This window comes from Epinephelus moara, chromosome 9 (assembly GCF_006386435.1).
Source record: "Epinephelus moara isolate mb chromosome 9, YSFRI_EMoa_1.0, whole genome shotgun sequence".
In the NCBI taxonomy this organism is placed as follows: domain Eukaryota; kingdom Metazoa; phylum Chordata; class Actinopteri; order Perciformes; family Serranidae; genus Epinephelus; species Epinephelus moara.
Window position 1 is genome coordinate 24,625,117 of NC_065514.1, and position 16,965 is coordinate 24,642,081.

A 16,965-nucleotide genomic window follows, 5' to 3' on the forward strand; every position below is an offset into this window, starting at 1 on the left:
GTCTGTCCTTTCAAATTAAATTTCCACATGGTCTTGTCATATAGGTTTTGTTTAATTTTGACAAGGCACAGCTCCCAATAGAGAAACTTTTTTTTCTGTGACTAAGCAACCAATGAAATCTTGCTGACTAATGACCTTTCTGGTGTACTCACTAGGGGGGAGCCCTAACTAAGCCATTTGCATTTTCATGTTTTCATGTCAGCCACTGGAGTTAACAGTCCTTCCATGAGGAGAGCACTGGAAAAAACACTTTTTAACGTGAAACTGCTTTACTTGTGTTTTTACTGGTTCAATTCAAATGGCTCATTTGTTTTGAAAAGGAAGACACCTCTGCGAATAGTTCGGCATAATTCCCAGTAAAAACCTCCTGAACGTCTTGATCTTAAATTATCAGAGAAAAAAGGTGAGCACACATTAGCAGGAGCTGGGTTAGCGGCCATCTGCAACATACTAAACAGCATGGGAAAAATCACTGATTTATAATGTAAAACTGCTTTATTCAGTATTTGTACTGGTTTAAATCACCTGGTTACCTTATTTAGGAGAGGAAGAGACTTCTGGGGATAATTGGGCCCCTAGTAAAAACCTTCTGAACAATGAACACTGAAGGAATTCTACACTACTAAATCCCCGTAAATCTTACACACTGCTCTTATAACTCTAAAACCTTAATCAGTCATGTGCACTGGGTTCCTCATTTCAGCAGATCTTAATTTGCATTTTTTAGTATGCATTGTTAGAGGTAGCTTGTGGTGTTTTTGACTACAGTAAAGCTATTGAGTAGTGGGTCCCTACTTCGCCTGTCTTATGCACATGCATGAGGATACCTGGTCTACAGGTGGCGGAAATGCAGCACCAAGAAACACAGTAATGCGCCAACAAATGCAGTGAAGAAGAAGACTGCTGGCTAGTTAGCATGTATGCAAACTAATGGAGCCTTTAAAAAGGAAGGAAATGCATTCGGCATATTTGTTAGACCTCAAGGATACACACAGTGCATTTTGGTGAGTAACACTGAAGGCAAACTTAACTTTTGTTTAGGAAAACAAAACTACACAGGGCACCATTAAACTGGCCCTCAACAATATGCAGTGAACTATTCATTAAAATATTTGCTGTCTATCAGGACGTTAGAGTTGAGAAGGAAAAAGTTATAGGCAGCCAAATAGGAAGACAATTTTGCAATAGAGTCATAAGGGAACTTATAGTGACATGAGAGAATGAACCTTCCTCAAAATATCTTGAGTATCACCCAAGGCTATTCAAGAGAAGGCTGAGACACAGGGTCAAACATGGGGGGATTGCACATGCGCAGTGTAACTTGAACTGCGATGCTGGAGGTTGACAGCAGGGGCGCTAGATAAAAAGCGCAGGATCCGCTCAGGCGATCAAGGAGTGCGCTTGGTGCGGTCTGCTTGGACTTTTGGACGGCGGCTGCCTTAAGTTGTCGGAATTGCATCTCTGTCATTCTCACAACGCAGGCCACCAGTGACAGTCCAATAATAAGCTGTGAAAATGACATGCATGCATATCCCCCTTATTCCGCGGTCTCACGCCATCTACTGAGCCTTTGAGGAAGTGCAGACCAGATTTTACTGCTCATGTGCAATCCCCCCATGTTTGACCCCGTGTCTCAGCCTTCTCTTGAATAGCCTTGGTATCACCCACCCACAAGTCAGTGCTTTTTCATTTGTTAAGTCACTTCCTGTCAGTAGTTCACTGAAGCATTTACTGTAGCGTAGTGTTAATTATATAAGGTTAAGGGAAGGGACAGCGACTAAATGAATAAAACATTACATAAATTTCCATAACAAATATGGTTTCAGACCCATCCAAAATAACACTTTGCAAACTTAAACCTAAACAGTGAATGATGGCAAACTGTCACGTAAAGAAATTCTGACACAAGAGTTTAAATTCATAAAACAACAAAACAAGGACTTTCATTTAAGCTATTGCTTCCTGTGACATTTCAGAGTCACTGCTCGCTCCACTATTGTACGTGCAAAAGTTTATCGCTACAAGACATCAAATCACATCAAGCACATCACATCAATAAACCCCATGAAAAGAAAAAAGTGAAACCACCAGGAAGCAGCTGCTGAAGACCATCTCTGCCCCACATCAAAGGACATGGCTTGTGCTGTATATTTGTCCTACAAAAAGCCTCTACCACAGTCTCTTTATTTTAGGGCCTCAATAATCTTTCTATTATTTTACCAGAATTTTAAAATAAGAAAAGAAAGAAACACATCTTCGACTGCAAAACATGTTTTAGGGCTCATTCAACACTACTTATGAATTATTAAGTACCTCTGAAATGCCTTCTAAACCCACTGTACAGTATTTCACTGTGAGGGCCTGAAGTAAATTCATTTTTTCCACTCTGTAGGAGTCATACTTAAATCTTTAGCGCCCTCCAGAGGGATAAAGCTGTATCAGGATGGAGGGAATGTTTCGAACAGCCAGTGAGATTTTATTACTTTAATGAGCCACTGGGAGGAAAACTATTTGAAATGGTAAAGAAAATATTTTCATTTGCATTTAATCTCATATTCAGATATGTATATGTGTCACTTTAACATCAGTCTTAGAAATTCATTGTATTTATGAAATGCCACACTGTGCATACTCAGATAAACATATAATTTGGGATATCCTTTAAATATTAGAGAACATAAACAGGGTTAGTTACAGTACCACCTATTTTCCACTAGAGGTCAGGGCAAAGAAACAGACGAGCACTGTATGAAGAACAGCCAGTGAAATTTTCACTATAAGCTCTGAAAACAAGTTGAGCGTTGTAACCAAATGCAGGGGAAAAAAAGCTCTTAAACCTGCCTTATAAAGATTTGATCGATACAGCTATAAAAAGTCAAAGCCTCAAGGTCAGTGCGATCAAAGGAGACTGAATGAGCAGCATGGTCTAAATTATTTATTGATCCATTGATAAACCTCTCTGAACCACTTTACTGTATCATTAAAATATTATGTATATGATGCACTATTTACCATGCTTCTAATATCCTTGAACTTTATTGAGTACTTAAATTGAATATTTTTTAAAATGATTTTGTTACTGTACTCTGTCATACGTAGCTCACAAACAGTACACTGTTACAGTATCCTGATATGTAACTTTGCTTGACTAATTTTATGTCCTAAAAAAAGTCCTCCTTGTAATGGTGATTTTTGTGAGTTAATTCTTGTGATTTATACTGACACTGACTTCCTGTCTGTCTGTCCCTCTGTCCGTCCCTCATCCTCAAACATTTTACCCCCACTCCTCATGTCTTTATATTAATTTATGACAAATATGTATTTCATATGTACTTTTTATGACACAAAAACAGAGTTAACCCCAGCACAATGTCAGCAGCTGTCATGCGACTGAACATCACAGTAAATAATACCTACCTATTAGCCTCCAGCTGAGGAGCTGACTCCTTCTGTGGTCTTAGTCGTGTGGGTGTGAACAATGTACAGCATGCGGCAGGTAGTGTATCCACTTTAACAGAGCTACAAAGCTTATTTTACTCACCCTTTTATAGTAACATAGACATTTAAGTTGATGTGTAACTTCTTGGTCATGAGCATCTTTGACAGTCACGCCTCTAAAAGATGATATGTAATCATGAAATTAAAATGCAGGACAGGAAGCCAAAGAGAAATCCCGCCATTGCCATGTTCATAAGAAATTAAACATGTTAATTTAACTATAACTGCTAATAACGAACTCATCCATAAGTGCCTAAATAACCAGGCTCCTAAGATGCTCAGTCCTTGGTGGTACTTGTCAGGGTTTCTGGCATCTACTGTATAGGGAGCTGTAAGGTGCCCTTCTTGGACACCTTTGTCTGTTCAGGGTATCCATGCATGGAACTCCTCACCCTGAGATAAAAATGGATCATGACTGAGACCCATTTAAACTCATTTTCTCGTGTTTAGAAATGTATTGACCACGCAGTCATGAATGAATGTTGTGCCGAGTTCTATAGTAATTTATTGTATCAGTGTTTTGTGCTGTTTTGTATTTTTCTGTTAAGTTGTGTGTATTTGAAAGACCCATCCCGAGATATAAATGCTGTGGTGTGTCAGTCCATGCCACAAACTTGTCCTGAGAAAGATAAACATTAAATAAATAAATACTGTACATATTAATGACTCTCAGATTGATGTGGGCTACAACAAAATATGCAAACAGATAAATAAATAAATACAATAAAGCAAACAATATTACCTACCAGTCAATTTAGGATATTCTATTTATTCTATTTTATTTACTTGTTTATTTTTTGCCTTACCAAAAAATTGAGAGCATTTGAGTAAGCGAAAAATGAAAAGGCAAATGCCATCTGGGGCATAGTACAAAGACAAGAAGAGCTGAAATTTGCAAATTTGCTCATACCATATTCATTTATTGCTTGTTATGTATTTTTATTTTTGTTGGCTAGTTGTTAATTTGTATTGATTCCCCTTTAGCGCTTGTTCCTTTTAGTAATAAATACAATAAACATATATATATATATATTAACTAATAATAATAGTAGTAGTAATAATAATAATAATAATTTTTGCCCAGTATGTAAATGTGCTTCATCCGGTACTGACCATAGGGCTTGGCGGTATGGAGAAAATCAACAATCACAATATTTTTGACCAATCACCACAATACTGAAATTGCAATGATATTGTAGGGTTGACTATTGGTGCTTTCACAAAATATTAACACAATGAGATTTTTGATAAATAATCATCAGTAATATGGATATAATGATGCTACGTTGGTAAAGTCATTTTACTGTAATGCAGCCTTTAAAACCAGTAAAAGATAACACTTACGATATTATGATATCCAAAATCTGAGATGATATCTAACATATAATATATTGCCCAGCCCTAATTTACCAATTAATTATTTTTTAGAAGTATAGCATAGATTTATGCAGAATGCAAAAGTAAAAAAAAAATCCACACACCAAAAATCACTGGGGTTCAATTGACCCCATTTGGTTTTAATATAGTACCGACTCAGTTCTTGGGTAAACTTTCCTCAGTACCTATGGGCAGAAAACCATTTGGCTACCAGTCAAAACCAAGACAGTAGACCTTTTTTCACAGCCGACACTTTGGCTTGTCATTGTAAGAAAAGGACAGGTGTAATTGATGACTTTAAAAACAACTGCATTCCATTTGGGTGAGCTGATTCCAGGTTGCTGGTATTGTGCAGGGTGGCTCACTGTCACTCTCACACTTTACAGAACTGAGCCATCCTTATTGAAATGTGTTTTATCTACTAAGTCAGAATGTTTGCTGTGATAAGGGTCAATGGGATGGTGTTATTTTTTGTATTACTCTTGGGTTATTCATCTAAACTAAAATATAGAATAGTTGTAAACTGTTATAATCTGTTATAATATATAACCTTATTATATAAGTATAATCTATTTAGATCCTCTTGTTGGGTTCCTCGCTGACGGTCTTAACCCTAACCATTACAACTACATACGTAACCCCAACCCTTAACCATAAAACCTTCAAGTCTTCACCAGTAAAGATCAACTGAAATGTCCTCACTTTCCAAACTGTCTTCACTATCAAGGTCAAATCTCACATTGGTCCTCACAAAGATAGAAAGATAAGAGTAAACACACACACACACACACACACAACTCGGTAATTTTCTGAAAGTAATACTCCCAAAGAAAAGCAAAGTTCAACATTTAGTGTCTTTATAAAACAGATTTGCAAAATATAGCCAAGGCTCATTCATTTAAATATGCATAAATAGCAAGAAAATACTTTCCCATTTCAATTCAAATCATTTTTGAACTTCTTTGTACACAAATCAGAGATGAACATTATATGAAAAACGGGGCTGAAACCCTCATGATTTGTTGCAGCAGAGAAAACACAAGCATACTGTTTTGCTAAAGCGGCAGTTTGATTAGTCAGAAATATACATCCTCTGAAGACACATATTCATAAACATTAAAACAAAGTCTTATTCAAGTCTGTGAAATATCAAAGTACACATCTTTGGATGGATGCCTTTTAAGATCAATATATATATGTATGTATATATATATATATTTTTTACAGCAACGCAACCGTAATTAACACCACCATGGCCAAAAAGTTTGTGTCTATGTACAATAGTGCAGACGAGGAGCTTAAATCAGAACAAGGCAGTGAAAGGATAATAACACATTATCAAATGTCCTGATTTATTAGACTTCAAGTGGGTTCCCTTTGTTTTGGAATATCATTAAATCACCATGTCAGGGTCAAACGTACTTACAGGACATGTGCCAGACTACGCCCTGCTGTGATGAACAATTTTTAATGTTTGTTTTAAAAGCAGTGGTCCTTTTTTAACACTTAAACACAACTATACAAAATAAAACTGTGATTTGTCTGGACGGAGGCTTATTTATGCATTCATTTAAATTTTATTGATTCATGTATACTCCACTTGAGAAATGTAATAATAACCCTTTTCTACAATAAGGTTTTGATTATTTTGTACATGTAATCATTTGTTTTACATTCATCATAGTCACTAATTCAACATTGTAACAATTACAATAGGTCCTGCTCTGATTGATAGATTTATATTTTCTTCTTGCATATGAATTCAGTATAAAAGCCTCATCTCATCTTGTTTCAGAGGACATTGTAGAATGATGTAGTTTTTGAATTAAAAGCATTTTAGACAACCTTGTAGATAAATAATGCAAATAATATATATAACAGCATTCCGATATGTTTCCTCATTAGCAGTGTCAAACTGTTTGCCTCTTGTTAAATGCTATCAAAATATTTGTAAACAATTATTCAACATGACATCTGTGAAATTATTTAATTAGACTGTGCCCCCCCCCCCCCCCCCCCAAAAAAAAAGAGTCTGTTTTTAGTACTGCCACATCAGCAGGCTTCAAAAGGTTCATTGATCTCGCTTTCACTTTTTAAAAAGGTGCTTTAGCTTCCTGGAGCAGAACAGACACAGAGATTAAAGAGACTTTCTTCCTTGTCCTTTTTTTTAATTTTACTTCTACAGACCACGGTTCATTTGGCTGGCTCAGGGATGGGTGGAGCACGCTCCAGTCTCATGGTCCAGGGGTCAGAGGTCGCAGCATAAAATGGAGAGTGGGTAAGCACTTCTTCTCCAGCCAGAGCAAAGGCAAACACTCCCCTCTGCCTCCCTGCTCCCGCCTTCTCCTCCTCTGCAACATGCTTCCCCTCTGCTCGCCGTTCCTCCCTGCTCTCCCTTCCCGCACCGTCCCCGCTCTTAAATCCTAGACCCCTGTTGCCGAGCATCTCTCCAAGTCCGTGACTCTTGACTCCCTGGTATGCAGGGCTTAACCCGTTCTCCTCAAACCGGTTAGCGGCAGCAGTAGGGGGGCACAGGAAGTTGCTGGCTGGTGTGGACCGCCAAGCAGCTGGCTTCCGTCCTCGCCGAGGGCGGGAGATGCGGCAGCTCTGCCTCTTGATGTGTCGATGTAGGTGGTCAGACCGTGTGAAACTTTTGTAGCAGTGCTCGCACTGGTAGGGTCGGACGCCCGTGTGGATACGCAGGTGGTTCTTCAGGTCATAGTTGTGGACGAACTTGGAGTTGCAGTGGAGACAGATGTAGGGGCGCTCACCTGTGTGCTTCCTCATGTGTATCTTCAGTTTGTCTTGTCTGAGAAAAGAACAAAACCACATGTTTTCATGAGGAGTGTCGTGGGTGGAAAGGTTAACACATAAATTACAACACTGCATCTCTGCCCTTTTAGATCTTGTTACAAGTGAGTTTAAAAGCCATTAAAGAAGATTTGTCTTCACTGACAACAGTAAAGTTCTGCTCTAAAATACAGGTGGAAAATATGCTAAAGCAGGAGGATGTTGGTAAGTGAGATATCACTAATGCAAGGAAATGAGCGGAGGGGGCTTTCCACTTAAAGCTCTTTGATATTCAGATTTGGTAAAAACAGATTAACCTCAGTCAAAAGAGCATGGGGTACTTTTCCGTTTACCCTGGTGTTTTACATAACCTGGTGCTTTGAAGTCAAAACGCACAGGAAGAGGAAGATCTCAAGTTCTCTGTGTGGCTTATAAATAAGAAGTAATGATGAGGTGCTAAAAAGTGCTGCTTCACAAACCTGGTGAATCGGACTTCACAGATAGTGCACATGTATGGTTTCTCCCCCGTGTGTGTCCTCATGTGTCGTGGAAGTTTCCCAGCTCCTTGGATGACCTTGTTGCAGATTGGACACTGCTGCGATGCTTTGGGCTTCATCTTCCTCTCCTCCTCCAGCTGCCAGGGAGGGAACAGCGCCCCCAGGTGGGACGCAGAGCTTAGGAAGCTCAGGTACGACCGGAAGTCGGCTTCATCTTTTATCGGACCCAGAGCGTGACCTTCTGACGGCACTGACCCAGTGTTCATGGTGCTGCTGAGGCCCGAGTTGACAAACTCCTTCAGGAAGTTGCCGTGGAGCAGACTGAGCGGGATTTCCTCTTTCATCTCCTCCTTTATGATCTCTCTTTTCACAGCTAGGTCGAGGGGCCTGGAGGCCTCGAGCGGCGCAGAGGTGGGGAAGCCATGGGGGAGCCTGGTTTGTGGTGAGGCTGCTGCGTGGGGATGCTGGTGGTGGCTGGGGTCCAGGAGCTGCTTGGGGAAGGACGGGAAGTCGGCGGCCCACATGGAGGGGTAGAAGCCTGGGAGGAGAGGAGAGAAATTGGCCCTCCTGTCCAGTGTTGACATGCGGGGGTAGAGCCCCTCCTGAAGGAGAGACTCAATGGAGAAATCCTTCAAAGCCCGACTCTCCATACTCTCCTGCAACACAAGACAGCATCATCAGCCTTTTGAACTTTTTAATTTTTTGCTATGAAAATATAAGATCCAATCACCTACCTGTTTTCCTCTCATGGTGTCAGGAGACTGTGACTGTGACGACTCTCTGTGCAGGTCAAATTGCTGGTGGTACGTGGAGGTGCTGGGAGGCGGCGAGTCCTCCGTCCCCGGAGGCGTCTGCACCCCCCTGCTCTCTGATGACTGCAGCGACCTCTCGCTGACATTGTCCTCCTCGTCGTCCTGCTCATCCTTCCTTGACCCCTCGTCCTCCTCCTCATCCTCCTCCTCCTCTTCCTCCTCCTCATCTTCCTCCGCATCCTCCTCTTCCTCTTCTCCCTCCTCCCCTCTCCCTTCTCCGCCTCCGCCGCCTCCACCCCCGCTGTCCATTATCTCCAGGCAAACGTTGATGATACAGGGAATCTCCAGCATCTGAGCTGCATTCAGGATCTCTTTAACGTTGGACGCCGTCACAGTCAGAGTTGAGGTGTAGGCGAACTCCAGGATGGCTGTGAGAGACTCTGGAGCCACAAAGTCGATTTCGTACACAGCCGCCGCGTGGTGATGATCCCCACCATCACCGGTCGCCACTGTGAAGAGCTTCTTAAAGTACTGGCTGCAGGCTGCCAGAACGGAGCGGTGGGTGCGGTACTCCTGGTCGCGGACGATGAGGATGACATCGCAGAGCAGCCCGTCACGACGCTGCTCATTGAGGCTGCAGAGGACATCACTGCTGTGATTCGGGAAGGGGATCCCGATCAGGTCCTCTTCTCTGTGATGAACCATTCTCCTTTCTCTGTTTCTGATGCTTATCTGGATAGAAGACAGTAACAGTGAACTGTTTAGTGACACTTGAATAGGAAGGTCAAACATTTTTCTCCCAAAAAACCTCCATTAATCCTCATTCTCTTAACCAATAGACTTGTATTTAGTGTTGTGCCTCTCATGTGGTGTCATAAACCCCTGGTTATCTTTTGAAAACCTGAAAGGTCAATCAACATTTACAAGAGTTTTTAAGGTATTTAAAGAATCCTTTAAGACTCTTTAGTCTGTCTAGAAAAAAAAACCATTCAGTTTGCCACACGATAAAAAAGATTTTTAACCCATTTCCAGAGTTGCGGCTCTATTTTCTTATCCAAAAAAAGCAAATTTGTTCATCACACAAAAGATAAAACAGAGCTATAATGAAATAAATGACCATCAATATAGATAATATATGATGATAAGGCTTATAAATGTTGGTTCATGTTATATAATTGGTTCTCTGGTCTCTTTTGTAAAAGAGACTTTGACCTCAGTGAGACTTCCTAAATAAATAAAGCTTAACTAACTAATTAACGAGATATGTCACAAGGGCACCATCTTGGTTTAGACTACAAAGTAGAAACACCATTTGGGAAAGGAATAAAAAATACTGTGCAGCCGATTTAAAAAATCTGAAAATACAATGATTATTTTGAACACTGATTTCCTGTCGTTTGATGATTGGTCACAGTAATTTTCACAATGGCACAAAGCAGTGAATGACATTTCTCAAAAAAAAATCCACATAGTTGGTTCTCAGCAAACGAAGAGTCAGTATCATAAACATTTGAGTTATCACAGGGATGAAGCAGTCGTGATTCTCCTGAGGAGGAAGTGCCAACAGGCAGGTGACGAGTTCCCGTTAAAGCAAATAACGAAAGGGTTCATTATTTTAAAACATTGATTTAAAGAGTGCCACAGCAGCGACCGCACACACACAGGATCCATTCATTAGATGAAGGACCTTCACAAAGTGATGATATCTAAATAGATGGAGCTCTTTACCGGCGCTGATATTGTTAACAACAATGAGTGACAGTCTAGCTTTATTAAAATACACCGTAGGCATGCTTGTTTGACTGCCATCTGTGCAGCAAAGGCAACAAGTGGTAAATACAGCATGTCTCATTTCGAGCAAACATCACATCGGGTAATATTTATTCTTGAATGTGCTATCACGATCTCTTGTAGGAACGTGTGGAGTGAGTTAGGGAAGCCCATCATTTTTGATAAGGCTTTAAACAACAGAGTTGACTTTCCTTGAAATAATTTTTTTTGACATTTGATGATGAGTGTGTGACAGTTTCTGTGATAATGTGTGTAACATCCATCCCTCTTGTCTGTCTCTACCAGATACAAGTATGAGACAAGCTGATACCTTAATTCGAACAATACAGTGTGTGATTGGGATGTGGTGAGAAGAGAAGAGAAGAGAACGACAAAAGAGGTCAGATTGTACTCTAGATACTGTATCCTGTCAAAATGCTTACTTGTGCAGTCTGTCCTCTCCACAACTCATTTGATTTACAGCACGCTGACTACAAGCTCAATGTCGTTTTCGACGCACACGCAAATCTCTGCTCACTTCTCTTAAAACCCTCATTCCACAGCTGCCTGAGTTCCTACCTGTTGATTCACTGGGCTGTTGTTTACAGTTACAGTAATAAAACTTCCTCTGGCAGAGTGCTCATTCATTCACATCTATGAATAGAGCTTAAACTTAGCCGTCCACACTTGGTGGTCACCGGAGGCATGTGTAGATAAATACTTTGAAGCGGGCCCGCTCACCACAGCTGCATTGTTGACTGGCTCGAAATGGGCCAGGGCTGAAGCCACACAGACTTACACACACCAACGCACACACACACACACGCACACAGAGTGTCTTGCTTTTTGTGCTGCAGGGGATCACACCAGAGGAGCAGAAAAAAAACAATTTCAGAAAATCCCTTAGTTCACCTGCAGGTATACAACTTGGATAGCAATCTTACATGTAGTTTATTCTTGTCGATCTTGTTGCTAGGTAACTGTTGCTATGTTCATGCCATTGATACAGTGTGGTCATAATTAAAATGTCTATAGAGGGGGTGATGGTATAGGATAGACCAACTGCACAGAGCTACCTCAAACTACCCCTGTGGGGAAACTGGAACAAAAGAGCGACAGAGAAAGTTGCCAGCTGATGGAACGATATATTTAATAGAAAGGCAAATGGATCTATATTATATTTCATACAAACCCTACAGTGTAGTGCAAATCCTGTGTTATAAACTTAGGTAACACACACCCTGTTCAAACTTCTTTCACTGATTCGGTTGTGCAGATTCATGTTGCTTCTCCAAAGACAGAGCGATATCCCTTTTCGATTATATTTCACACCATGTATACAACATCCATAAAAGTAATGAGGAGAAGGTGAGAGAATCTCCAGTGAGAGAGTTAAGGGAGAGATCAGATGGCCCTAAAAGTTCCCTAACAGGTTGCACAAACACCAGCGGAGGGGCCCCTCCCTGTAACAGCCTGCCAAGGCAAACAATAGTGCAGAGCTTGGAACAACACCGAGTGGATAAGAGGGAGAGAAAAGAGTCTGACTGGGAGGGCTTGGCGAACCCACTGTCATTCGTTTGCTCTCGATCCATCCCACCCACTCCTGGAACTATGAGACACGTGCTGCTGTTGCTGTTTGTTCGCCTGGTGCCCCGGCGAGCACCACTCCCCTCTGTTCCCACTGTTTGCCTGCCACTAGCTAGCGCTAGCTCTTAGCGGCCGGCCCCTAATTACAATGTGGAGAGGATCTAAGGAGGATGTGCCACATAGACAGGGAGGGGAGGAGGGCACAGCTTTCCCACCACAAGGTCCTAGAGCACATTTCATCAGCCAAACAGCCTTAACCCTTTACACCCCCCCCCCCCCTCCCCTCCCCTCGCCCACACCCCCCTCCACCCATCAGGGCAGCCAGGGTGGGGACTTCTTGTGAAAGGGCTCTGATAATTACTGTTTAAGTCATTTGGCTTCATCCATCTTACTCTTCCAGCAAAGTCATGGAAGGACAACTTTTTGTTTATTGACAAATCTGACTCGGTAAATGACTGTGAGCCTATAACAACCTGCCATTATGAGGTGCCACAATTTTTTGAACAAATAAATAGTGAAAGTCATATTTTGTCGCAGTCATCACCTATTTCTGTTTATCACACATGCATCATTGAATTAATTTACTTAACAGGAATTTCAGTTCCATGCGTGAAAACTATTCATACTCAGTATGAGCTAAATTATTAAACTGACCTCTAATGGTCTTGCCTTTCTGTCTGTCTCTCTTTCCTGCCGGCCTGTACCGGCCACGTCTCCTCTCATGCCTCACTTAGTCACTAACACTTTCAACTCAGCACTCCCACCCCAAATTATGTGTCACCTCCATTCAGCGTCGTCTTTCTCCCAAGAACTTCATCTGCTTTCCGGGCTCTGACCACCACCACCTCCTCCTCCTAATCATTCTCCTCTTCCTCCTCTCCTTCTCCTCCTCCTCTTGCTGCCCCTGTTGCAGCTGTATCATCATTATGCCCAGAGTAGAGCGGCTAACTTGTCCCCAGCCCTGACCGCTCAGGCCACAAATCAGCAGCTAATGTCCATCTCAACCCTTGTCACGGGCAGACACTCATTTGGCCTGTAAGCTACAACACCCAAAGCCTAGTTTATCCCTGTCAGGCCATTGCATCCACCTGACCCACATGCTAAATCACCGGCAGCCAAAGTTTACCCCTGTCACCAACTGCCCATAGCAAACACCTGCTAAACAACTGTCACAGACGGACAATTGCACGGCCAATAATTTATAGTATTGACAGCCAAAATTCACCCCCTTATTAGGAGAAGACATTCATTTGACCTACTGTGTAAGCTAGTCCATTATCACCAGTAAAACACCAGTGCACCTGTTTCTCGGGGAGACACTTCCCTGGTTGGCGTTTTAAATGACGATTGTCTGGAGCCTATAGGTCGCATAGGGGGAGTTTTAAATTCTGTCTTAATTGCTGTCAAGTTGAGTGGGTGAACTGTATATAATGCCAGTTACACTAAATGGGTTGGGTATTTACCTTTACAATAATGATGAAATGTCAGGGCCATAGTTGAGCATTTAACCGCACAAGTTTTGCTAAAAAGTTGAGGCTTGAAACTTTTTTTACATGAAGTTTAGTTCACATTTATTGCACATTTACGCAGTCATAAAACAAAATGGAATGAGGAAAATGAATGTGCTGCCAAACATATTATTAATGTAAGTATAAGCTGACTTATATTCAATATTATTTGCATTTTGTAAAAAACAATCGGCTTGTGAGTTCAGCAAATTTCCCCAAAACCGGCAACATATATGTCACTTTACACAACAGAGATTCTTGTTAAAACAGGTGCACCAATAAATTCATTATATTTAATTTCACGACAATTACTTAAGCAAATAATCAGCAATTTATACATTTAACTGATACTTAATTAACATTTATTAGAAGTTATAATATAATGAAATATATAGTAAGAAAATACTAAATCTGGTCTGCAGAGATCTGGAGGCCAATTTATCTTGCTCGGCTCCTTAAAGAGCCAGTTTGCACTAAGTATCATCTCTGGAGCCTTCAGGGGGGCCCACAGCTACACACCATTATCGCTCTCACCCCTAAAGTAAACAAAAGTTTATTGTTTGCTGCTGGAAATCGGTTCAGTGATTAAAAATGTTGCTTCTAGACTATTTGTCATCTAATAGACAGATTATTTTTTATTCTATCACCTTGTACTTCTTTACGTCTGGTTCGATCTGGGTAAAGACCCCAAATGGACAGAGGAAGGTTGTACTCAGTACTACAAGTGAGAATGGTATGATATGAAATAAATAAAATCTATTTTTGGAAGCAGGGATATTATTTAAGTTTTATAATTTAGCCTAGGTTGAAAATGTGGCCTTAATTTATATTTTTCTGCCGTTAAAAAATGGGGTTCACGCATTATCATAATGTGGTAACAATTATTGAACAAAAGTTAAAAGCCTGTATTACACACCGGCAGGTGTAGGTTAAAAATTGACTGTAGCTAATGAGATATAACCAGAGTTACAATATGTGATTAAGCAAACCTGTAATTGGTGTGACATTGATCTCTAATGAATTTCCTGTCACAGTTTGTGAGCCTGCTGAGTAGGTGTTTAACTACAGTTACTCTTTGAAAGTGACTTGATAAATGCTCCATTATCAGACACAGTACAACGTGAAGTGCACCCTTATTTTACATTTTTATATGCAGATGGATTTTATGTGTTTTATCTCCGACATACATCTGTTTGGATCCTGGATTTATGACAATTGTTTTAATGTTTCAATTAGGAATTTAAAAAATACTAACAAATCTTAATACGTGAATGAAAGACAACAACTGGTAAACAGTTTTAATGGTAATACTGGTCAAGGCATTTTGTAACGACATGAGGTAAGAGGTCTATAAGCTGGCTGACAACAAACCTGTTGTAAACAGTAATTTACAGCTCAGCCTCAAATCCATAACATGTTTTTATTTTGTCTCCTCTCACAAACATTCCCTTTATCTTTATGAATTACCTGAGTGTTTTTTTTGGATTTAAAGGCGATTGTCGCGTAGATATGGAATATCTGAAAGAGCAATGTGTAATTACTGTTGGAGACAAAACACATACTTAAGCCCACTTAAACTACTATGTTTGACATTTCCAAGACGTGCTGTGATGCTATAAACGCTCGTGCTATTTCCAGAATTTTACGGCACAATATTTACACTGCAGCCTAAATAATTACATGAGTCATTAAGTGACTTTATTGACCTGTTTGCACCTTGTCAGGCCTTTATGATCTAGTGCAGTAGGCTACAACACTTACATAAACACTCTTTAAATAGGGACTCTACAGTAAGTGCTGCACGTGTCTGCTCGCTGTAATATAACAAGTGCAAGCTTGTTCACACACATGCACACTCTGAAACAATGTGACAAATTATCATGGTCATATACGCACAGACACACACCCATGTGCATACTCCAAAACTCTGGCTTCCACATAAATTCACACATGTCTTGATACGTTCCCCAGCATTCCACAGCTTTCAGCACCCGTCACCTACCGTGCCTTCAGTTTCTTGATTCCCCTCACGTGTCTTTGTATTTCCAGACTACTAAGAGGCTCTGTTGCTCCTCGCTTGACCTCTCAGCATTGCCCTTTCTAATTGAAACACAGCTGCCTCTCTCTTTGCCAGTCTGTCAATCAGTCAGCCATGCAAAGTCAGCCCATTCACAAGCTCCTTACACCGGCCACGGATGCCCATTCACAAAAATAAATAAATAAAAAACACCCGAGGAGGAATATCCAATGGAGAGAAGCAAAAGCAGCGCAACAGAGGAGAGCAGAGTGTGATTCTTGGGTCTGTCTGTGTAGCAGAGTGGCTAGTGTGGAGTTAAGAGTCAGGCGCACTGTTGTGTGTGGCTCATGTAGGACGAGTGAGAGAGTGAGAGGAAGGGAGGGAGGGCAGCAGCACTGCGCTGTGGAGATGTCGCACCACTAGTTTTTATAGCAGGGTGGGTAGCTGGAAGATAATAATACCCCATCCTCCTCCACAACACAAGTTTAAGCGCACTGTGTAATAAGCCCATGGCGCAGACACCCTCTGATTTAGGTCAGACAAAATGAATTTTTAGTTGTGTTAGAGTGGATTTTTGGTATAAAGGGACCGGGGCAAAGAAACTTGAAGGGGTTGTTTGGGGAGACTGAGGGAGGGTAAAAAAGGAAAGGAGAAAAAGAGGGAAAAGTTGGAAAACTATTTGTGCACCTCTGTTGGTTAGTCTCAAGTTGAGATGAAGAGATGGACAGGACTAAAAGTAGTCACACAGAAGTAGAAACACATCTTAAAGCTGGTTAGTTTCAGTTTTACACCTGTTTAAAATGGAGTCCTGCTATTCTCTCTTTTAAATTCTATAATCAAACTAACATTTAACAAGCTCTTTGAGACCTCTCTTCACATGCTTCGACAATGCAGGGTTAAAGACAGGCGACGGGTGCATGCCAGGCAAGTGAATCCCCCATAAACGCTCAGTCGCAACAGACTAATTACTGAAAGCACACTTTGGCGTGTGGCACACTCAGAACCCCATAAAACTGGCTGATTCAGTCAATGGTGTTAATTTGAAAGGAAATATTGCTTAAAAGCTGACGATATTTGAAACAGAAATGAACCACAAACGCTGAGAAATACCACAAGCGACTGACTGTGCAGACCTATTTTCCTTTTTGTTGAACGTTTTTTTTTTTTTT

At 41.0% G+C, this 16,965-nt stretch overlaps 1 protein-coding gene across 1 annotated transcript; it reads right to left on the reverse strand.

Moving 5' to 3' along the window:
- Positions 1 to 6,918: 6,918 nt before the first annotated feature.
- Positions 6,919 to 16,048, reverse strand: LOC126395680 (zinc finger and BTB domain-containing protein 7C). The gene is made up of 4 exons (XM_050053331.1): positions 15,782 to 16,048; positions 8,897 to 9,646; positions 8,145 to 8,818; positions 6,919 to 7,684 (listed from the first exon to the last, which is right to left on the reverse strand). Exons 2-4 carry the CDS (start codon positions 9,617 to 9,619, stop codon positions 7,069 to 7,071), a joined length of 2,013 nt encoding a protein of 670 aa, XP_049909288.1. The 5' UTR covers positions 9,620 to 9,646; positions 15,782 to 16,048; the 3' UTR covers positions 6,919 to 7,068.
- Between the last annotated feature and the right edge of the window lie 917 nt (positions 16,049 to 16,965).

Coding starts and splice junctions, on each gene's coding strand:
- LOC126395680 (XM_050053331.1), bottom strand. CDS start 9,619: ATGGTTCATCACAGAGAAGAGGACCTGATCGGGATCCCCTTCCCGAAT. Junction 8,819..8,896: donor ACACCATGAGAGGAAAACAG/GTAGGTGATTGG, acceptor CTTGTGTTGCAG/GAGAGTATGGAGAGTCGGGC. Junction 7,685..8,144: donor TGTGAAGTCCGATTCACCAG/GTTTGTGAAGCA, acceptor TTCTTTTCTCAG/ACAAGACAAACTGAAGATAC.